Genomic DNA, 25243 nt, shown 5'->3' on the forward strand with positions numbered 1-25243 from the left:
GAAGTTTCCTTTGTTATTGTTTATAAACTAAACAGTCTTAATTAAATTTACAAATTATCTAATGTGTAAGGTACATCTAAAATACTTAGATAGATTGGCGTTAGCATTTCTTGGGGAAGAATACATTCATTTCGATCAAGATCTGCAACACTATGAATACGGTATAGACTGTGAGTAAAATAGCGCCTAGTCGTTTGGTGAGACGATAGCCGGTAAAGCTGAGACCAAGGAAAAGCGCCAAAGTACAAAGCATCAAAATGAATATGCTGTACTCGATGCCCTGGGCAGCGACATTGATCATGTTTTGAGCTTCGCCAAAATGAATGCAATTTTTAATGAACCATGGTACACCCAATGACAAGAGAATGGCCAAGGAGTTGGCACCAAGAGAATTCGATACACCAATACCACTTTCACCTATGGGAACGGAATTATTAGTCAGTACATCATTACTTTCAAGGTTGTCTGAAATACTTACCATTTCTTAGAGATATTACACTGGAAACAGCTTCAGGTGTTGTGGAACCAGCAGCCAAGAAGGTGAGACCCATAATAATTGTTGGTACTCCAATTGCAACACCTAATCGAAGATCGAATTAATTACAAATATTCTAGTAAAAACAGACAGTTGCTTTCTTCACATACCGAAGGCTGTTAAGGTCCAGACAATCATGTAAGCATTAACGCCAATACAAACGATGCACATTATGAACGAAAGTGGATACAATTTACGGTACTGGACTGGATGAGGAATAATACATCTCAGGACAAATTTAATTGGGAATGTGAATGCCCACCAGAATTTCATGACTTTAGATTCACCGCGAGGCAATGCGAATAGTTTAGCTGGCAGTTCCATAGATGCTTCTTCGCCATCCCCTAGTACACAATGCGGAAAGAAGTTAGTTATTGGAAACCTCAAGGCCTAATTTCAATATGATTATTATACTTACAGCTCTTGGAGTGTGTAAGTTGGACACGCGACGACATGGAATTGGTATTTTCTGGTAAGTTAACCACAAACAAACCATTACCAGTCAATGGATCCTTTTTCAAAGGCAATTTAGCCTTGGCACTGTTCTCTGGAGGTTCGGTGAGATCTGAAAGAAATTTAATAAAGACAGGAAAATTAAATTGAAATATTCGTCATACAGAAGAATGTTAGGGATTCTCATACCGTATCTTGTTGAGATGCAGCAATTCAATTTGTCTTCCACAAATACTCGTATGGCAGGCATGAATTTGTTGTTGTTGAACGTAACCAAATAATATATCACCAGGAAGCCCATCATTACACAGGATTCCACAAATGTAATGTTACCACCCCAAGCCAATACAATTAGAATAATTGTATTCAAGCCATAGATGAAACAATCGCGTACAATGGGCCACCAATCCAATTGGACAGGCTACAAATGAAGAAATGATGATGACGTTATCAAAAATAAAATAAAAAGAAATCCAGGGATTTGCTATTACCTTGTTGATGGCCAATGCAGCCACACTGGCTACGCCCAGGGTGTTGAACATAAGTGATCCGATAATTGTACCCAAACCCATATCCGAGTTTGTTAACAAGGTACTGATGGTGTTGGTAAAGAATTCCGGCATAGATGTGGCGGTGGCCATAAAGGTGGCGGCAGCCACATCTTTGGACAAATTCAAATCCTCACAAATACATTCGACGGTGGGTAAGAAATAGTCATTACAAATAGTGGCCAATAAAATAAAGAAGTAAATAGCGCCAAAGACATGCAGAACAACCCAGCCTTGACGCAATTGTTCAACTGGAAAGAAAAGATATCAAAAACAAAATAAATTAACTGATACGAATCTAGCTTTAAAATTATTTTCAAATTTGTCGAAATTAGTTGTCAGGCTATGAGTTATCACAAATCAATAACAAATACAAGTTATCTTCGATTAACGAATCTCCTGTTTTTAAATCACTGCTCCAATCGCTTCACGTGATTTGAGATTTCCTAACTTGGCCTCCCTGGCTAGTTACTAGGTCTTGTCATTTTAAAAAATAATTAATTTGTTTGGTTATAAGTTATCAAAAATGTTGCCGCCATTTTAAATATTTTAAAATTGTTTTTTTTTTTTTTCGAAAAAAAAATTGGTGACGAGTTAATATCAGGAACACTTGACTCCCTCCAATTGACTCCTCAGTAATCAGGGCTGAGATATGTTATCATATAACCGATAACTTCAACTTCTTCAGAGCAAAAATATTGTTTTTGCTGCTGCTGCTGCTGCTGCAATGAGGCGACAATTATTGATGACTTATACAGAGGCATGTCTTCCATTTGTCTGTGAAGTTTTTGACGCAAGTCATATCATTAGAATATGTAGTAATTTAACCGAGATATGTACAGGCGTGGTTAGGTGCCGATTGGTTTTTAATTTAAATATTTGACTATCTTTCAAGTGGTAAAGTTTTGATTTATCGGTACGCAAAGTTTGTTAGGTGTGATTTTTACCTGTAAACAATTCTGGGAAATCGTCCAGCGGTGATGCTTCTGGTTCATCGGGACACACATCCCGGCTAACTCCGTTTAAAGCAACAAAATCTTCGAAATTTTGCAAAAATGTTTCAAAATTATTTTGTGTGTGCTGTGTCAGGGATCCATTGTTTTCTGAAAAAAAAGATATAAAAGGAGAAAAATCAAAATTATTAGTTATCTCGTATATGTGTGTGTGTGCATTTGGAATTAAGTGATAAAATTATAATCAGTCTTTTACATGAATGACAGCACAATATTTATGTATGTGCATACGTATTTTTTGGGAACATTTCATTATGTGAAAATGATTGATGGTATTACATTAATGCATGGTGTTGGACAGTTAAATGTATCGTAAAGTGAGTACAGAAGTATGTACTGTTGTATTCCATAATCTAACCGTCGGTGAGAGTGTCGTCTTCCTTACAAATGTAATAATCGAGGAGAGTTGCAAATTCTAATTCTTCAATAGATACGAGGTGAAAAACTGTTACCACTTTCGAGTTACGGCTGATAGTCTGTTACCACTAGTTCTAGTTTCTGCGGAACAATTATCTTGCCAAAGGTGTGGTTGTTGGCTGAGAGGCGTCGTGCAACTGACAATTGAAATAATCTCAAAGCAATCAACAAAAGGGGAAACCATATATCGTATATTTATCTAATACAATTCATTGTCATACCATTTCTTAGTGATAAGTGCTAGCAGAACGCAAGTGTCTCTAGAAACTGGTGTTTAAATTACTAGGCAATGACACATAGAGTTATAATTATTTAAAAATGGTCAATTAATTCAATTTAATAGTAAATTAGATTAACGTCGATAGACTTAATAAGAAAGATAGTAGTCGGATTGTTTTTTTTAAAGTTTAATTTATACATTCCTGGGAAAATATTTTCTAAGAATTTTTCTATTTGAAATGTGAAACTTTTGAACTATTTTAACGATTTATTGATAATTATAGAGATATTTTTTATAGAGACGTAATGTATAATATGCTGGACAGATTTCTTTTGAAATGCCGTATTAAAAATGAGGTGCATTTTGGGACCGTTAGCTGCATCTGCTGCACTTGAGAAATATAATCAAAAATACCATTTCTAAGGGAAATGAAACATAAATAATTTTGTTCCACACTATGGCTTGTTAGACGAGACTTACTTCGATAGGAAAATAAAATAGTTTGTATCCCGACATTAAATGGCTGATCGAAATTAAATAATTTTAATTTTACTAAACTGCAAAAAGGAACAATATTTAAAATTGTTTTACCGAGAATTTTCGAATTCTATTTTGGTTTTTTTAATAGGGACGGTCAAGATCTGTTAATAAGGTCACCCAGCAAGCGGAAGCCCGCTGTTTTTTCTCAAGTATAATGTCAACAATTTGAATTTTTTTACGTTTTCATAATGAATGTAAATACACAATAATGGTTTCCCTGGATGACCATATTAATAGGCCTTGGGGATAATGGTGCTGAAATGTCGTATCGTAGTAAAATGAATAATTGGGATTCTTTGAGTATATGTATGTTAATAAAAAGCTCGTTATCTTAAAACCATATCCTTTTATTAATAATAAACTATATTAGAAATTTATTTAAAAATTACCTAAGGTAATTGATAGCTAATAAACAGAATAAATGTTCTGTCTATTGTATTGACATTCTGTCTATTGAAAAAATTAGTATCTGCTGTTGTTTTTATTTACATTTAAACGATTTATTGGGCGAATTATTGCAACTTAGCCGCAAGATATGAACATTTATGTCCAGACTGCCTGTAAACTTTTATTGATAATTAAAGTTAGAATGGTCATTGCATTATTTTATTTATTATTGAATAAAAAATAGTAAAAAGTAAACAAAGAGATATCGTCCTGGTAAAGACATTTTTTGCGGAAAATGTGTAAAACACTATATTTTTAAATATTAAATAATATGATCCCATACATTCAAATGATCCCTGGATTCAAATAATTATTCAAAATTTTAAATAATTATTTTATTATTTAATATCTTGGTATTGATTTTGCAAAGCAATTATTAATTTTCTGGTATGAAACCAACATTAATAATAATTAATTTAACGACATTACCGATTAAAATTAGTAAAATAAGCCGAAAAATGTTGCAAATATTGATAGCACGCAAAAAACTAAGCCATCCGTCATGGTTCTTGAAAATGAAAAACAAAATATATACTCTACCTGCCACCAAACTGTATACAATTTAACAATTGATAACACTTTGAGGAAATTTTTAAATTCACTCCATTATCATTCATCATTTTTCTATTAAATTAAATAATTTTTTTTTTTGTAAAAGTTTATAATTATTTTAGTATTTTGTCAGTATTTATTGACATTTAAAGGAGAATTGCTTTAGATAAGTTAATTGTTCTTTTTAAATGGGCCATATAAAATACCATAAAGCTCTAAAAAGCAAAGCAAATTACCGAAAACAATGAAAATAAAAACAAAAGTCTGTCTCCATACATTCCAGACACTTTACCGATCAATTATGTGGCATAAAATTAGACGAGAGAATGAAATAAAGAAATGTCTGCCAGACTATCGTCTATTTCGGTGGAAATACCTTTTTCTCCAGATACAAAGTTTATGAGACTCGATAAGAAGTTATTGCGCAAAGTGTAAACAGTTCGAAATTAATCATGCGATTATTTTTAGAGATTTGCTAGGAAAGGTAGGTCAGTTTTGTTAGGGGGAAAATAATGACGAGCATTGCTTCCACTCCAATAAGGAAATAGTGTGGGTACTTTACCATCATTATTTACCATAAAATGTTATGGGTACTTTTATGACAATATGCTAATATTGTTTTGTGATATCGAGGCTACCGATAGTAAAATAATTAAGATAATGGGAATTTGATTGTTTTGGAGATAATTATTTTTAGATAATTATATCCTTATAAAAATTCTCAGATTCTTAAAAAAACTATTCCATAAATATTGCGAATAATAATCAAAATTATGGAAAGACAACTCCAAAATAATAAATAAATATTTTAAACAAAGAATTTTGCAACTTATCTATTCCTTTTTAGTTAAACACATTATTATTTGAATTTTATTGTAGTCTTTGAGCTTGATTTGTTACCATCATTGCGGTCATTAACATATAATTTCGCACATATATATTTTTATTAAAACAAAATCACGTTATTGTATTTTGAACAAAAGCCAATAAAATTGTCGAAACTGTAACAATTTGCGGCTGCCTAGAACGATATTTGTAAACAAAATAAATTTTATTTTCAAAGATTACCTCAAAGGTGCATAAAAAAGAAATCAATGCCATGGTTCAAACGTTGGTTGCAAGGCAGGGGTGGGGGCAAAAACAATATATGATGATAGCACAAGTAATATTTTCATGTCATGACTTTTACAAAGTCTTTGTTAATTAGAATAAATATTTATTGGAACTATAAAAATGTATTTTAATTTTATAATATTGAGAATATAAAAAAGTATTTACCCACAAAATACCACCACCTTCTCCAAGGTAAATCCATTTTTTAAACTTTGTTTAAGTAATCGTTTATTTATTTATTTATTAAATTAATCACATTGACTAGGATGTCTCGTTATTGGACTCATATTTGGTTTTTTAAATGAGTTATTAATACCATTAGCCAATACTAATAACACATTTTCTTCTTTTAGTTTATTGGTTTTGAGACGAGAATAGTGATTGTGGTTGATTTTTGCCTTTAGTTTGATATTATTTTGTAAAACGATTAATTATTATGCTTTATTTACAATTATTATTACTTTTTTTCAATTCATTACCACAAAGGCTAAAACAATTTTATAGTGTACACTCACACAGCAATGTAATAATATCTTTTTTTTTTTTTTTGTTTTTTGTTTACACTGGAAAATGATTTTTATGTTCAAAACTCATGCCAACAATAACAACAACGAAGTAAATACTTCAATTCTTAATTTGTGTATGCCGTTCGCGATTCACGTACTCTTCATATCTGGTAAATATTCCAACTCAATTTGATACGATCCGAGTAAACGACAGAGAGATATCGATCGATCCGCTATCGGTCTGATTGACTGTTGAGCATTTCAAGTGTAAATAAACCTTTACTTTAAACTTATCGTTAGTTTTATACGTCAACGGCAGACTAAAATAAAAATAATTGAAAAAAAAAACCGAAATTCAAACTCAAACTGAACTTTGTGCAAAGGCAAAACAAAACCAGACACTAGACTAGACAATAAGGCACATGCGCTGGCGCAAGAAAACCAAAACAATCTTAGCTACAACAACAATTAATAAAATAATAAAAAAAAAAAACAAAACAAAAACAATTGAAAAGCAAATGTTATTATCTACTTAGAAGCTGAATTTCCCCGTCGAATATGAGTTTCTTGAAATTTATTTATACAAAAACAAAAGTACAAATATAAAAGCTTTTTTGACAACACCATGGACAATCGGTTAATATTTTCGTTCAATATTTATTATGAGCATGATTGGATATTCATTTTGTAGATCAAAAGTTATAAATATACAATTGACATATTTGTCTTAAAAGATCATTTCAAGTATCGAATTTGAAAAAAAATCTGCTAATTTTTAATTCTTTTTTTCGAATTTCTACTATTAAATTTTTGGATTTCAAAACTGTAAATTGAAGAATGAATAACCTAAACAAGTTATTTGACATACGATTGACCCATTCTCCACTTTCTTCTCCTATTAACTGATAATTTATTTTAAAATTGATTTTCTCATACCAAAAAAGTGCTTACAATGCAGTTATATTAAAATTAGGACACTCATGTCCGAATTTTGGAAAAATGTTGGAAACAGTGTAATAAATTTGTAATGATGATTTTCAATATCAATGTGATTATTTCGGGGGAATTTATTTCTTAGCCATCTCATAATTTATTGACTGTTTATAATAGTTGCATGCTTATATATTTTTATGTTGATTAGGGTGGTTCACCATGTACACATTATAACGATATATTAATTTTTATTTTTAAAACACAAAGTAAAAAAATTCTTTTTTCCTTAAAAAATCGGGGTTTCTTTGTTTTTATAAATATGATCCAGTTTATAAATGGCAGCAATATTTAATCATAACATTGTTTATTATATTCTTGTGTATGTCATCTATATTATTAATATTCATTTGCATATCAATTACTGTTTATCATTAAAAAATATATATATATATATATATATATATATATTTCAAGATCAAAACAATAAAACATTTGTGTAAATTCCAAAATAAATTTAAGCTACTTGAAATATTTCTTTTCATTCAAAAAAATAAAAATATCGGGAACGAGTATACAAAATGTAACATTCACTAGGTATTTCCAAGTTAGATCGTATAAAGTATACGGAAATACCTGCAGGAATATATTAAATCATATATTCGAAATTTGTTTTTATGGAATTTTGAGTAATTTTGCCTGTAATATTATATATATATATTCTTGACACTAACATCTTCATTTAATTTATTATAATTGTTGATTGAACTTTAATTGTCTAAACAAAAGCCAGCTGGCTCCTAAAATATTTCTATGTATTTATGTATATTTTCACATCATATCAGTATGTCGATTGGGGGTGTGAAAAAAATAATTGAATTTTTCTTTTGTTTTATATATTTATATTGTTGTTGTATTCTATGCGGTTTATTTGATTTGTTGATTTATCAAAGAATTGCTAAAGCAAATAAACAACATGATTATTGCGTGACACGTGCTGTGGTGAGAATTAATGTTTTGCCGGTCGGCCGATTATAAAACACTCAATTGGCTGAAAATACTTGAAATATTCAAAGTTCAATTGTTTGGGGTTTTTTACTATTGTTGGTCGTCTTTTTTGTTGATGAAAGATCTTGAAATAATATATTTCTAAAGAATTCAACATTGAATTTTAAATATGAAAACATAATTGTTTGAAATGCAATTTTGTTTGCAAGACATACAAAAAAAACAAAAAAATTGAAAAGAAAAAAAAATACCTTATCAAGAAAATAGTTTAATGGAAATCAATAAATGGAGTTTACTAAAATCCCATTTGAATCAATGCAACATTGATTAAATTGCCATTGACATTCACATTGAAACTGAGCTGCAAAACAAAAATCCCCCACTTCAGGTGGTTTACAGGTGTAGGCCTAGCTAGCATATCTACCTGACATAAGTCGTATACATACATACGTATACGTATGTTTGTCCGATACCTTATCAATTTTTTACGATTTACTGTTGTCGTGTCTGTTGTACAACTTCGATGTAATGAAGCTATTTGATTTAATTATTATATGTTTTACTTCTACAAAGAGTTACACAAAAAAGTTCCCCTTACAACCAGTAAAACATTTAGATTGTATCCTTTGGTTAGGAGTGATAGTAAATTTAATGATATAATTGTTGAAATAATTGGTAATAAAAGTTTTACAAAAGATTAAACCACGGTGGTAGAACATGTGATAAGAATTCGATATAGGAGCACTTAGATTTTAAATAAAGAGGCACTTACAAAAATACGAAAAACATCATGACTTTTATTTTCTTTCTCTCTGTACTCTTAGACGAATTTTAACATTCCGCACTTTTCCTAGTTTTACTATTAAAAAACATTAATAAACGGTACTATTGTTGGAAATTTGACATAGTTGCATTTAAAATTATTGAAATGTATTAATATTATTAAAACTAAATACAACACCCTTTTTTACTGAAAACTAAAAGTTTCCATCTGTTCAAAAAGCGTGAATGCTATCTAATTTCAGTTTAAAAATGTTAACACCTTGACATCTGCCTTCAATAATTCCCCTTTTAATATTTGAAAATGCATTACAAATTTATTCGTTAATTTTGTATAGACCCTTTTGTTAGAAGGGCTTTTAATTAATTCAATTTTAAACTTTGGTAAATAAAATATTGCAATGACGATGTTTTTTTTTTTCAAACGAAAAAAAAAAATAGGAGGAGATACGACGTAAACGTTCTTAAGTGATGGGAATTTTTGTTTTGCTGTAATTGCAATTCCCAAAGCGCGTTGAGATAACCAAAGTAACTGGCAACAAATGTTGGGCGCCAAAACAAATAGTAAACGTAATTTGTATACTCCGTACTCAGACGAGAGTATCTATCTATATAATTCCCATACAATGCAATTGGAAATTTATTGATAAATATTGTCTTGTTGTTGTTCTTTGTATTTTTGTATTTCATCTTTATGAACTTTGAAATAAAACAAAAAAACTTGGTAATTTACAAGGCCAGGTAATTGATGGTGGATAGACTTAATTACTTTTATTTAATGGTTATTCCATAGAAATTTCTCTTGCATAATTATTTTAAAATCTAACATATATTAAAAAATTATTATGTAGATAGTTTTTTTGGGTTTCTAGAATCCAATTAGCAAATTTCTTAAATACATAACTCGATTAGAATCATTTAATAAAGTAGCTTTGTTAATTGTTCGCGTATTAATTACAAATACATAAACGTCAGCACCTATTTGTTCTTCTTGGCGAATTCTAAGAAAATTAAGTATTGTCGTTGCGGGGATATACCCCAAATCACATAGAATCTTTGCCATTTCACCTACTTTGCTATCAACCAAAATATTAATGATTTAATCGGTTATTGTTTTGAGTTGGCAACATTAACGTTTCCTTTGAAATAATTATTTATTTTTTCTGTACTTTTAAGTATTATTATATCATTTAAAGTGTATATTAATAAAAATAGAAAATCTAATTTTGCTTTATCATTGCTATCAACGAAAAAGCAAAAAAGGCTAAAAAATCGACTTTTGTAGTTGTTATTGTCATTTCTCGTTTTTGACAAGTACTTAAGTTGTAGTTGTTGGAATTTTATTCTGAAAAATGACTTTATATTTTTAACTTTCCTATAATAGCTAATTTACTGTCATCATATCTACATAGCGTAATTGGAATTTACCATAAATTGGTTATTCTTATAAATTAACAATTAAAAATCTAATTTGGCTGAAAATCCAAATGGTCTTTCTAAATATTAAATTAAAATTTTCACTTAAAAGTCTGTGCATACATGACATCTCAAAATTTAATTTGAATTTCCAGTGGAGTATTAGGTCTTGGTAGTGAATCATGGATATTACAAATTCAAATAAATGAAAATTGTTGTATAATCCAATAAGCCAGATACGAATGAATGGGTCATTTATGAACCAGGATTGAGAATAATAGGAGTAGTGTTCTTAAAATATTTTAAATTTTAATTTAATGAAAACATTCCACAAAACTAGAATTACAACTTTGAAGTAAATTTTTCCATTGTTATTAGGATACCACGATAAATGATTGTTGACGTCTTGAAATGCGTATATTAAAAAATAAAATATTGGCTAATTTATGAATATATGAATTCGTACATATATTGTATGAAAAAAACTTCTTCTGTTAAGGAAAACAAATTTCCCAAATTGCTCCCAAAATTATGACCCAAAGAAGAAAAAAATTGGATATAGAACTTTTAAAGCATTTCATATGATGACGGAATAAGTTTTCCGTCGGCAGTTGTATACAACCCCGAAATACAAACAAATGATTTTTTGATCTGCTATTTCAGTTTTTAATATGAGAAAAAACACTGTATCAGGTCAAGACTTCCACTTATAAATATTAAATTAAATGAAATCAATTGTATATGTTAGAAAAAATCTTAAAATGCTTGTATGTTAAACTCACCATTAGATCCATGGACAGCTGATGGATGGGCAAATATTAAAAATAGCACAGCCAAGTGCAGCATACATTTCGTAAACATGCTTCAATGTAGTTAATTTTATTTATTATTGGACAATATTTTTTTTTCAATTTACTTTTCAAAAATGTTTTCGATTTCAGAAAACGCTTGGAGACGAGAAGCAAATTGTTTTCGTTTCGTTTTATTTTTTTTTTGTTCACCGAACCAGTATCACCGTTACACAGCTTCCAAAATAAACAATACAAGCTTTAGTCTTAGCTTAGTGAATTTTAACACCAGTATGTTTTAAGCTTTTGTCGAAGCTTTTCAAAACATGATTTTTCGTTGCAAATTTTCACCGTTTCCGCTTTCGGTTTGGGCACAACGAACTAACCGGAAATTCAAACCAGTTTTGTTTATTTCTTCTTGTTTTGGAAATAAACAAAAGTACAAGAACCGTCTATGGTTTGGCGTCTACGGCGCTGGTATTCATCGATTTTGTCTTATCAACGACGTTTTGTAAATCCGCAAATTTTTCTAACATAACCAATTGTGTTTAATTTACAACGTTTAACTGTTTTTGGTTCTTTTTTTTACCACACCGCGTCTACTTTTCTGTCGGAAATCAGGACAAACGTCTTTACGGCCACTATTGATGAGAATAAAATCAGACCGTGTTGTTTTATTAATTTTATACTCGGCCAACTAGCTAGCTGGCTGGCTATCGGCAGCGTTTATACTGAGCAAGTGTTGGTGGTCGCCGTGGTTGGCTGATATCTGTCTGTCATCGGTTTTTTGTTTTTCGAATGATTACGCACAGTTCGTTAACTCGTAAGCGACAATCGTGCGACCACCGATTTGCCAGCCCTCTCAAGTTGATCGGTATTATCGGTTGGACCGGAGACATTTTAGCGATATCAGTTGTAGATAAATTGGGTCCGCCAAAAAGGAAAACAAACAAAAACGAAACATCCAAAAACAGTAGTAGTAGGAACAATAACTACAGCAAAACGAATTTGGAGAGTGAAATTATTTGCGCAGAGTATTGCCGACAATGTGATAAAAGGCCCATCAATCGGAGGGGCAAAACTGATTTTTTTTCTAATTTCGGGAGATTTGGTATTATTGATATATGCCCCATTCAATTCTCCAGTTAAGATTTGCCATTGACATAGCCGCACCAAGAAAAGTTGTATTGAAATAAATACCCCTAAGAAATGGAAATAAAAATATTTAGCGATATGTCAAAGACTTCAACAGTGACGCATTTAGATCGCTATAAATCACTGACGACTGGAGGTGTCTTCGTATCTTATGTTATCGCTTTGCGCTTGATTTTTTTCGAATTGTATGATAGCCCCTAGTGGTGTTAGGTGGTCAAAAATCAGCGTAATAGCTGAAATTTTAGGTATCAATAAATCTTTTGCTACAGGTGCAATTTTGATAAGGAAACAAGAAAATGTAAATTCTTAAATAAGCAAAATGGGGGGGGTTGAGCAATTTGTAAGGAAATATGTTCAATTGAATATACATACCTACATTGGAAATGGCCATAGATAGGCAGTCCAAATTAATGTTGTTATGACAAATGATGTCTCCCAAAGCAAATATTAAGTCGCGATTTTGACAGATGAGGCCCTGCAATAGAAATTAATAAAAAAGAAAATAAAAAACTTTGTGGCAATTCGTACAAAATTCGTGAGGAGAAATAAATTTTTGTTTTCATTCTTTTTTAATTTGACTACAATTTTTGCTTGTTTTCGGGGTAATTCAAAATTGCAATAATACAGTATTGTTTCTATTTTTTTTGGAATTTTTTGGAACATTTAGTAAAACATCTAGTAAAAAATACTCAGTCAGTAAAAAATACTTAGCTCTCGCACGTAAAAATATTACAAAAATTTATGGCTGTCATCCAGAATGTGAATTTTTCTCAGTGTCATTTGAGCTGACTCATTTTGTTAGTAATTTACTAACTTATTAAGCTAACCTCGTTCATAGAGATAGAAAATAAATTTATTTATTACTTATATTAATGCTTATGGTTTATTTTATCATTGTTTTATTTTTTGTTGAATAATTTATGCACAATTCTAATTTAAACATTTCCACCGAACGATATCTATGTCAAAATCGTAAATAGATTTATGATCTAAGAAGCAGCAGCCACCATCACCACCAGCAGTGTTAGTTCGATGGAGGCAACATGTGAAATATCGCTTATCTGGTGGTTTTAAATTCCATGAATGGCTAGAATCAATCGATGATTGTATGACTAATATAGAAATCCTTCAAGGTCTATTTCCAAAATAGTTTGTGGTTATGAATGCGACTGATGACAAATTCCATCTTTCACAATTAATCCTTGGCTTATTGATTGCATTCATTTACTTGTAATATAGAGCCGTTTTTATAAAAGAGATAATAAAATAAAAACATGTTTCGGCATAATTAAAGAGGGATTTATTCAAAGCCCTTGGTATAATTGATTGTTGATATTCAATGATAAGCCATGTTCATTCGATACCCAGTAGACATATTTTTTTTTTGCATTGACTTCTTTATCAGCACCTACCATGGTTTGATAGATTGTTGTGCCAATAAACTAAATTCGCCAGAGTACCTAAATCTAAACGAGAAGTGATCCCATTATCGGTAGTAGCCTAATTGTGTTAATGACACTTTGACAAATCATAAAAAATAGGAATAGACTTCATTTATTATTTTGTTGGCATTCGAATCTCATGTGAACCCTGAGGGGTGGAATAGGAATTTGTGTTATGTGGGTGGTGATGGTGTCGGCATTAGTTACAAATCCCAAAAATAAACATCAAACGAAATAAATTTCCGTGGGAAATAAATTGAAATTCTTGGAAGAAAAAAAGATAATTTTTTTTGGCAAAAAATAGATAATTACTCATACATTGTCAGTTACAATTAGATCTAAAGAACCTGGATACAAACACGTAATATACTCGCACGGGTCATAGGAATGTAAAACAGACACATTAACACGCTAAATGACGTTTTATGTCTAAAACTATTCTTTCAAAATATTCTGAATTTATTTTTCCTCAAATAAATGTTTCGAATACGGTACTACTGTATAATAGGTAAAATTTATTATTATTTACTTAATCTCAGATTACCCCACAATTAACGATTCGATATGTTTGGTAGTCTCTTAAGTACCAAGAAACCTAAGGCAGATAAACATCATGAAAAAACAAGCTTCTCAAACGATCAACACTAAAACTTAACGATGACAAGTTAAATTAAAATATCACTTATAAGAAATCACGGCTAATTATCTAATCTGGCTCATCTATCGACAAATCCTCGTCATGTGGTAGTTTTGAAGAGTTTCAAAATGGCCATTGCTCTTTGAGCAGACTGATCGTCCACTTTTCTCTTAATTGGCGTAAGAAGGCACGTGCGAAAGTATTTGTCTTCCCAGTTTCTTTTGTTTTGCAAAATCGACAGCGTTCGAAATCGGATTTTGATTACATTTTCAAATACTCTTGAACTTCACCATGGTCAAATGATAACATTATATAATATTCTTTATAAAATATTCGTATTTATCTGGTATACTATCACTTTTAAATTATTAATAGATTATAAAGACAATTTGTTGTAGATAATTTTGTTGTATACTTTATAAACAAAGATATTAGATGAAAATGGAATTCTAATGAATTTTTGATAAATTTATATATTTATTTGTATTCGAGAAGAACGCCTAACATTTGTTTCAACGTTGAACAACTCTTTACGGAGTTCAATTTTTTCTGCTTAAAAAATTATTTGAAAATCAAATTTTCTACTGAATTGTTCTTTAATGATATATTTTTCTTAAAATTAATATTTTACTAACATTATTCGTTTCTTCCTTATAAAATAAATACTTAAAAACAACTACGGTCTAAAATTAATGCGGACAAACGGGTAAATTGACAGGGAAAAATACATTCAATTGCATTAACGTTGTTAGAGTCATTATAATAATATACAGTATCAGACAAGAGAGGCCAACTTTCCGATTTAATGTAAATTTGTTAAGTACAAAGATAACATAGAGGGCCACCAATGATGTCAACAGAGCAACACTGGTAAATGTTAATCCTTTGGAATTTAATGTTACCGCCGATTCTTGTGGATCATCTGGTGAAAAATAGGATTTAACCAGCCATGGTAGACCTAAACAAAGTAAAATGTCAAATGTATTCGAACCGAGGGAGTTACTAAGACCTTTTGAAGCCTGTCCTTGTCGTGTCACTATAATACTACATATTGCTTCCGGTATACTCATACCAGCAGCCAATATAGTGAGTCCCATGACAGAGTCGGGGATAAACAGGGTATCACCTAAAAAATAAAATTAAACAAATAAATTAACAATTTAAAAAAAAAGAACACGGAAACCGAATACAACGAACGATCCACGATAACATTTTCACGGTAACATCGACTTCGATCCAAAATATTTGTGGTTACAATTTAATTTTCCAAAATACAATGAGAATAGAACGATTGTCAGCACATTTTGGTTCTTATTAGCCAATCAAATGTCGAATTAGCCACTCTGAGTGACCAGTACTGTCTAGCAAAGAAATCGTAAAAATAGTACATAGTTTCTTCAACAAAACATTTATCAAAAATGTATCAATTGTACAATGTTATACCATAATTACATTAGGCAATTTTTCTTAAGGGCGGGAGAGGCGAAGTGTTTTGCCAAACCCCATTCACTCTCTCAACGAACAAACTACAGAATTAAGACAATTAAAATTGCTTAATGTAAATCTGGACGAAATTATTTATTTTTTTTCTTCAAATTTATTTTCATTCAATCGTAGAAATTCAATCATATCCTGATAGAATCGTGGGAATACAATTTAACTAAATATTCCCCATATTTCAAGTATTCGCCTAATTTTTATAGTTTATTTTGCATATAAACCGAATACACTGCCCACAAATATATCGCTTAATTGGCAATACAGTTTGTATGGCACTATGACCATTAAAAATAAATGCGACTATGTTTTCCAAAACCAAGTTATCAATACTTTTAAATCTCTTTAAAGTCTAAAGGCTCTTTTGGGGGTGTGCGAAGCGATAAGATTGTTGGCCTGTGACTGCTTCAACTTCGTCGGTTCCGATAAACAAATTACCATTTATAATACTTACCAATAATTGTTATACCAAATGCTACCACATAGGACATTATGCCGGTCCATAAAATAGTCAACGTCAATGTTATATATTTGAGTGAGTGTCGTTGCCGGCAATTGGGCACGGTCAACCATAAAAGTGCAGTTATGGGCCAGCGGAATATAAACTCCACTTTTGAGTATCCCTCACAAGACCAGGGCGATCTGATGTTTTCTATACAAAAAAAAAAAAGTTTTTCTTAGCTGAAGATGACAATGTATGTGCATGACAGTTGAGTACGTACCTTCTTTTTCTTGTTGCTCCAAATACAACATCATGTGTGATGAATGCAGACCCTTTTCCAAATTCAAATATGCCTCTGTGGCAAGACTAAATTTCGAATCATTTTTTGGCAATAGTGGTGTAAATTCACAAACTTCCTGATACTGAGGTGTGTGCAGGCCACATGTTTGTAAAAGTCGTTTAGCTGTTGTGGACATTTTCTGGTTGTGATACATGACTGTATGTATGGAAAAAAGAACACACGCTTAAAAATTGTTGTACAATTTTCTCCAAGGGCAGTTGTTTTGAACTTACCCAACATATATACGAAATATGCTATAATTAAGCCAAAAGCTTCATACCACAAAACCTTGCCATCTTTTAGAATGCCAAGTAACGTTAAGACGGCAGCAAGATATACTAAACAGTCTCGAGTAATTGGCCACCAATCCAATTTTAGATAGCTAAGAGCAAATAGTCCACAACAGGCTGGCACAGCCAAAAGATTGAATACGGCTGAGCCCACAATTGCACTCACTCCAATGTCTCCCTTGGTGATAAAGGTACCAACGACATTCATAAATAGTTCGGGACTAGAGACCGCCGCTGCCATAACAGTAGCTCCAATTACATCTTCGTCAATTTTGAAATCTGTAAGAGAATATAAAATTAAATTATTAAATTTAATTAAAATTAAAAAATAAAAATTTTATTCTAAAATTAATTAAAATCTTTTTGATATTCTTCAAATTCTGTTCCATTTCAATGATTTAACTTACTCGAACAAATCTGCTCAATACTTGGCACCATATAATCATCACATATTGCTGCCAGAAACCAAAACCCATAGAACACCAACACAATATGTATGATTATCCAACCGTGTAGACGTTGTTCTCGATTTAAGCCATCAGAGGGAAACTCCAAGATTGCAGGAGGTGTACAATTGCCAAAATCCAAATCATAATCCACTGATAAAATTTTGCGATTATATGAACTTTGAATCCATGCTGTAATATTTGGAATTTTTTAATTTAATTAAATTGTCATTATTATCAAAACTTTCATACAATTTTCGTTTTCATTCAAATCCTCTGCTGTACCCATCAGCAAGTAACGTAAATAGAACAGAGTTAATATCCCAAATATCAACACCATTCTCAAGATGAATATCATTTTCGTCAATTTCCATTTTGAATTGATAATGGATCGTTTTGAAAATGTCATATTGAATTATTGTTTTGCTGCTGATGCGAATGCGTTGCCACCTCTATCGGAAAAAGATCGTTGTCTCACTGAACGTCTGAATTCTATGAATGCAAACCCTCGTGCCAATTGCAGTCACTTATGTACGCACGCATGTGATTTGATGTTGTTTTTATTTCTAAAGGGAAAATATTTATTGTTTGTGTGTGTGTACATTTCTGTAAAGAAAACAAATTTCCGTCAAATGGCAAATAAATGATAAGTCTTGTTACAGAATTACACATTTTATGGAAAATTTCCAGAAACGGATTTTTTGGCTGCTGTCAAAAGTTAAACCAGATTCAGGTAGATACTTTGTATGGAATCAGGTAGTAGTTTTAGGTTATAGGTAGATTCAAGGGGAATTTAAGATAATTCTGGAAATTTTTATTTAAAGAAAAATTATAATTCGAAGAAGAATTCTTCCGTTTTATAATGAAAATGCCAGTATCAATTTTGACATCCCTACTAAAAACGAATTATTGTAGTGTAGACTGTTGATCGGTCTAGCATATTTTCTTCATAGTCATTCACCACAAGTATGTGCTTAGGCATCCTTACAAAAGTGTAGTTTTCAACCAGACTGTAAATCGCTCTAAAATCTTTACATGTATTCCATTGACAACACTTCCAAGCTATTCAAAAAATCCCCAGAAGATCGAAATTGGCATCCCTATATAAAATTGCATTTTTCCAGTTTTGTTTAGCATTTATTAGGTGTTTGACAAATGTTTACATTTTCAAACATATTTACTTACGATTTGGAGCTAAATTTAAACTATGTTTATAAATCAATCATTATGGGGAGAATTAACGCCGAGGGAGAGAGGATGTCCCTTATCAGTAGTAAAACTAATCAAATCAAAAGCGGCTAGTAAGTACATGTCCATAAAAACGTAGCGTGTGTCCAACTAACTAACTAACTAAATGTGGTCTGAGAGTATTGTTTTCTTTTGCAAAACAAATTTGATTATACAAAACTGTATAAACAATTCAAAATCATTTGTTAATCTTGAACGAATGAAAAATTAGCAAAATATTATTCTTTTTCTCTCTCGCGCAGTGCAACGCAAATTTATGGAAACCTTTTCGCTATTGGGTGTATATTATTGATTATGACAATTAGTGGACTTTGATTATGAAATTCTACGAAGATACGTCATAATTGCCAAGAAATATGACTAGTTTTATTAAAGCAGGTTTAATGTAAATGTTACCCAAATGATCTTAAAATATCGATTTTTCGTCTTTGAAGACCCCACCTCAATTCTTACGACCAATAAGAATTTGAATTTTACTTAATAAATATAATCTCAGAACATAAATAAAATAGCTACAAATGCAGATGACGCCAAATCTATCATTTTGTCGCACAGTGTAATCAAGTGAACTGACAATATAAATTACGTGTTTTATTAAAACAGGTAAATGTCTCAAAACTGGCATTGGTAAGAATCGTTACTAAAATAGAATCAGAATGTAGGTGGCGTCTCTGTTTATACCTGATAATTGTTTATTGTGAATAGTTCATCGTTAGAACCTATATGTGCATTGTTTGAACTCGGTAATATTTTTTAGCGATATTCACATTTTTTTCTTCTAAAGATCATTGACATTTTTCCTTTTTATTTATTTAAAGTGTGATATTTTCATTCTAATAATAATTAAATCAAATGACCAAAAAATAATATTTATCTATGTTTTGATAATTTTTCTTAATTCTTCCGTAAAAAAATATTTCGATAAATTTCGTCTGGCCCAGATAATAATACAATATGACTAACTTTCATTTCACATGTTTTGCACATGTTCAGCTTTAAAAGAAATCCCCGTTGCCGAAAATTCCAGAGAAGACATTGTGATTTCATATCTAAAATCAAAAAGAAAAACTTCCCTCTTTCATTCGATTTGCGCAATTTAATGAAAGAAACCCTCTACTAAACCTCTAAAGTGGCCCACTATCAAGACCATTGGTCTATGGGTCTTAATTAAAATTAAATTACAATTTTCTAGAGGTTCTATTCCATCGTCTGTTTATATTGTATTTTTTCCTGTTCTAAATAACAAATACTAAAATATTATAATTTAATCGGGATATAAATCAAAGTCGTTGATAACAGGGGACACACATACTTGAAATTTCTTGGACATACGCATATATTTTCTATGGAAACGTTACCTCTCTGTAATGGTGGTCGTACCTGCCGCACCTGTGAATGACGTCAATTAAGAAATTCAATGACATCAGTAGCGAATATCAATTGTCGAAATAAAATTAATCGTCAAATTCCATCTTAAAACTGTCGCAGATAAGTGAAATAACTGCCGAAGAAAAAATGAAAGAAATAATTGAACGCAATAAAATGGTGAACAAAAAGACAAGGGCTAACAATTGTGTGTACAAAATAAAGGGTCGCAATTAAGTGTATTATATTCTTTTGTATGCCCTTATCATACACTAGAATGAAAATTGAACAACAGAATGAATATATATATATATATATATGTTGGTCCAATAAAAATGTTGACTGTTGTTGTATTCGGTTATGAAAATGATTGTTTTGAATTTCAAGTATAAAGGTTTTATTTACTCCAAAAACTAGCAAAGTTAAGACAGCGAAATATCGCTCTCTTCCTATTTGACGGACTAAAAATGGTAACTAGGAATGCCAATCTCTGATTTATTTAGACATCTTTACTAATATTTCGATCTGTTCAAGTATGTTGGTCCAATAAAAATTTTGACTATTGTTGTATTCGGTTATGAAAATGATTGTTTTGAATTTCAAAATAAAAATTAAAGGTTTTATTTACATTGCCATATATAAAAACATAGCAAAGTTCCTTGAAGAAAGCGAAATTTCAGCTCTCTGAGTAAATTGAAAACGGCACATTTAATAAAGAACAATTTTAAATTGAATGCCAATCTCTGATTTTTATTCATAGACATCTTGGAATAGCTGGGAATATTTGGATCTGTTACTAGCTTTAACGTAAAAAACATTTATGTGTATGTACAAAGAATTGGAAGAATTTCAAGTATCCTTCACTAACATTTTTCTTCGAGTGTATTGTTTTTTGTTTCAAACGTTAATATAAATGTCAGTAAAATAGAACGTAAAAGAAATTATTAAATAAATCGTAACGGATGGCCTTTGCTTATAATAATGACAGGGATTTCTCTTTGAGTAAGTGATCGATAATATTTTTAGGCTCCATATTTCATCAATGTTTTCAATCTCTTTTTTCAAGTTTATAAATTTTTCCATCGAAATCATGAACATATCGAAAATTGCACAATCAGTGGAATTGATGCCTTTCCCAATTGGTTTACCCAAGAAGTTATTCGTTATGACTATGTAGCGATCTGTTTTGTCATAACAATGTATTTATTTTTGGGCGTGGCCATTGTCTGTGATGAATATTGTGTACCCTCAGTGGAGAGATTGTGTTATAGTATGAGTGATGTAGTGACACGTTTTGGAAAATGTTATATGTATTTTCATTTCTCTTCTCTCGGTTTAGAATTGGATATGTCCTATGATGTGGCCGGAGCAACATTTCTGGCAATGGCCACCTCAGTTCCAGAATTTTTTGTCAATTTATATGCCACGTTTTTGACGGAAGGTGATATGGGTATTGGTACCATAGTCGGTTCTTCAACCTTTAATAGCTTAGCCATAACAGCATTTTGTGGTTTTACAGCGGCTATGGTGGTAGGAGTCACAAGCGATCTTATTGTAGGTATATCTTAAAAATTAATTTTTTTTTGCTTTCAGGGAGTCTCATTGGATTGGTGGCCACTTTCCCGTGATCTCCTATGGAATTTAATAAATATAATCTTATTAGGCATATTTATCTATGATGGTTATATATTTTGGTATGAAGCTGCAATACTATTTCTGTGTTTTCTAACCAATATCACAAATTTGTCATTGGATGGTGTTATACAAAATCGATTTAGAGGTTATTATCTTAAATGTTAATAATGAAAGGAAGGTAAATCCTTTTTGTGGGATAAAGAGCCATTTCAAAAATGGCAACAATCTTTCAAAAAAAATATCTATAGAAAGGGTGATAGATAATTTTGATTGTAGTAGTTGTGGCCCCCTAAATAACTAAAATCAGCATTACTAACTTAGTTGGAGTAATAAATGTGTAATTTGCTAATATTTCCTATTTTTATGCAATTCTCTTCAAAATCCATAGATCCCGAAAAACAATGTCCATGCATTTGTTTTATACCCCGTGGTCCGGTACAAGATTTTATGGAAATGATTGATCCAGATAATTCCGCAGAAGAACCATTCAATTTCCAACAATGGCCAGTGAATGAAAATAAATGGACACAATTTATTTGGTTCATCTCTTATCCATTGGAAGTGTTAATGTTTCTAACCATACCAGATGTGCGACGAACGTCCCAAAGTAAATGCTATATACTGGGCTTAATCATGTCCGTTGTGTGGATATCAATTTTAACATATTTAATATCATGGATGCTGACCGTGGTTGGTATGACAGATAAATCCTGTGATGTTTTTCCACCACATACAAATGTTATCCATTGAAATAGGTTATTATTTGCAAATACCCGATTCCATAATGGGCATAACAATACTGGCAATTGGTACAAGCATTCCCGAGGCAATATCAAGTGTTATTGTTACCAAAAAAGGTAAACTTATTGCTTTCATTTAATTTGTGTTCAAGAAATTTCCCCTTTGTATTATTTTAGGCTATGGTTCAATGGCAGTCTGTAATGCCGTTGGCTCCAATAATTTCAACATTTCCTTTTGCTTAAGTATTCCATGGCTCTTCAAAACCATACTCATGTCCAGTAATTCCCAACAACAGACCATTGCAATTAATTCGACAAGTATTTTCCACTCGACTGTCATTATGGTGGTCACATGTTTAATACTGTATGGCTCATTTATGTTGACAAGATTCCAATTGGGTTTTGTTGTAGCGATAATTTGTTTAATTTCCTATTTAGCCTATATTGTATTGGCTGTAATATTGGAAATGCATGTTTTTGGTAATCATGTGTTACCACATTGTCAACATCGATTTAATGGAAATTAGTAAAACAAAAAATATATATTTGGATTGAAATAAACAGATTGTTTTATAGAAACAAATTATATTTAATTAAAACTCCTTAAAGTATGCTAAATTAAATGTAATTACCTCTGTAATTTACATACGCTACTTAATTATGGTTTATTTCTACAATGAATTTAGAAGAAAATATATCAAATGCATCTCATGAAAAAGTGTGTGAAGTAACCAAAAAGGCTAGATTGAGAAATGGGTGTAGGTCCTTCATATCCCCGCCTACCGTTATTTGAGGGATATCAAATGAGGTTTAAATTTCTAAAATATATATTATTTTTTAACACAAAACGTGTGTGTGTGTTTTTGTGTGTTATTTTTTAGTTTTATTCGTGCAACAATAAAAGTCACACAAATGTTTGTGTGCGTGTGTGTGTGTGTTTTTGTGAGGCAAGTCAGTTTCTACTGGCGACAACCGATTTATATGATTGACCACATTTTTACATACAAATATCCAACATATATTGATGTACATATACAAAATAGAGAAGACATCGAAAACGATATTAAGAACAACAACCACAATCACCACCAAATCTTACTTAATTCACTTTGTCACTTAAATCTTCTAAAGATACATTTTTGTCCAGCTTGTGTTTGGCTCTATTGTATGAGCAGAGAACGTCAAACTTATTTCTTTTTTTTCAACTTTTCAACAACAATGAACATTTTGCTTTTTTCCACACACACACACAATCATACACCCAGAAAAATACATGCAGCACCAACCACATAGAGCACCTTCTCCATCATTGATTGTTATTTAATGTATCTAAGTTGTGTGTACATACATATGTACGAATGGAGATAGCTGCAAGTAGATCTTTATTTTTGTAGCAGCTCCTGTAAAGCAAAAAGCGAGACAACAAAATTCACCACTGATTTTTATTACTACTCTCTACCATTGGACACGGAAGGACGGGGGACAAGGAAGGTAAAGGTGCTGCGGGCATTATGCGATCGGTATGTGACCGATGTTATTTGTTGTCGTCGTTTAATGACAAACAACAACAGCAACAACAACGACGACGATGATGATTTTCTTCTTCTTAATACAACAGATTACATTTGAATTATTCTCTCGTATAGGACACACGGTATCCCATTGTATTCAAATTAAAGTAGAAAAATGATTTGTGAAAAGAATGAAATTTTAAGTGATAATATCACACACACACATACGTGAAGTGAGTAGTATGTATAGACATGTTGATGTACAGATATATGACCGCACTATAGTATTTATAAAAGTCAACCAAGATGCGAAATCGTGGGGGGGATAAATTGTGAAAACTTTTGCAACCAAGACGGAAAAATAAAAATAAAGTCTATCTAAATGAATGAAATGTATAAAATTTCCTCAATAAATTAGTAGGAACTAGGTCTATTAATAATAAATCAATAATCTAAAAAAAAAATGTTCTCAAATGCTTCGCATGGAAGTGAATTTAACGACGAAATACGGACACTCATTGATAAACTCAAATATTAATTTGATTATAATTTTTAGAAACGGAAAATCTTATTCATATTCGGATCAAGCACGTGCAATCCAATCGTTTTTCTTAATCTGCAGTTATTCTGTTAAAAATAGATAAAATATTATTTACTCATATCTGACATGATTTTTAGACCAAAATTAACTTCGATCGAAAGTTTAATAATGTAAAATAAAGCCTCGAAGACTGTAAATGAAAGCCTCGACGACCTGAAAAAAGATTCCAATTTTGATTGGATGGTTTTTCGGAAGCATTTTGCTCAATTAGTTCTAGACAAAATTATCTACAATGTATCAGCCATACGTTCCATCACGAATCCTTATCCTGGCACCTGTAACAAAAATTTTAAAAGGATGAATAAGTAAAACATTAAAACAGGAGCTGCACAAGCAAACAGAATTTTGAAGTATTTTAAGTATTGCAATCTCTATAATCCAGATTATTCGGTAATCTGGACTGGATTTCACAACTCACTGCGCATTCTAGAATCCAGATACTACACAAATTTACATTTGGGAGTGAATGTTTTCCTTATCAGTGTATTATTTTGCACGACGCCTTCAGTAAATATGTCACACAAACTTTACTTATTATAAGTAAAAATTGTATCTTTTTATTTAAAATCGATATTTTTATTAACTTTTTAATAAAAACAAAAACATAATTTAATAAACACTAAATTAA

At 31.1% G+C, this 25243-nt stretch overlaps 3 protein-coding genes across 4 annotated transcripts in view; 1 reads left to right on the plus strand and 2 right to left on the minus strand.

Annotated features, from left to right (window-relative positions):
* LOC133338861 (insulin-like growth factor 2 mRNA-binding protein 1) overlaps window positions 1-25243 on the plus strand; it is a 123539-nt gene that overhangs the window by 107 nt on the left and 98189 nt on the right. The window lies entirely within an intron of this gene.
* On the minus strand, window positions 79-11337 carry LOC133338870 (sodium/potassium/calcium exchanger 4). The gene is made up of 8 exons (XM_061546992.1): window positions 11261-11337; window positions 2484-2639; window positions 1480-1787; window positions 1178-1409; window positions 954-1100; window positions 646-879; window positions 479-580; window positions 79-417 (listed from the first exon to the last, which is right to left on the minus strand). The coding sequence occupies exons 1-8, from the start codon at window positions 11322-11324 to the stop codon at window positions 101-103; spliced, it is 1560 nt and encodes a 519-aa protein (XP_061402976.1). The 5' UTR covers window positions 11325-11337; the 3' UTR covers window positions 79-100.
* LOC133338938 (sodium/potassium/calcium exchanger 4-like) lies at window positions 15189-17873 on the minus strand. Its single transcript, XM_061547065.1, has 6 exons — window positions 17768-17873; window positions 17477-17707; window positions 17013-17348; window positions 16720-16935; window positions 16452-16649; window positions 15189-15626 (listed from the first exon to the last, which is right to left on the minus strand). The coding sequence occupies exons 1-6, from the start codon at window positions 17871-17873 to the stop codon at window positions 15190-15192; spliced, it is 1524 nt and encodes a 507-aa protein (XP_061403049.1). The 3' UTR covers window position 15189.

Source organism: Musca vetustissima, unplaced genomic scaffold, assembly GCF_032173495.1.
Source record: "Musca vetustissima isolate MV318-11 ecotype Yass unplaced genomic scaffold, APGP_CSIRO_Mvet_v1 utg704, whole genome shotgun sequence".
Taxonomy (NCBI): domain Eukaryota; kingdom Metazoa; phylum Arthropoda; class Insecta; order Diptera; family Muscidae; genus Musca; species Musca vetustissima.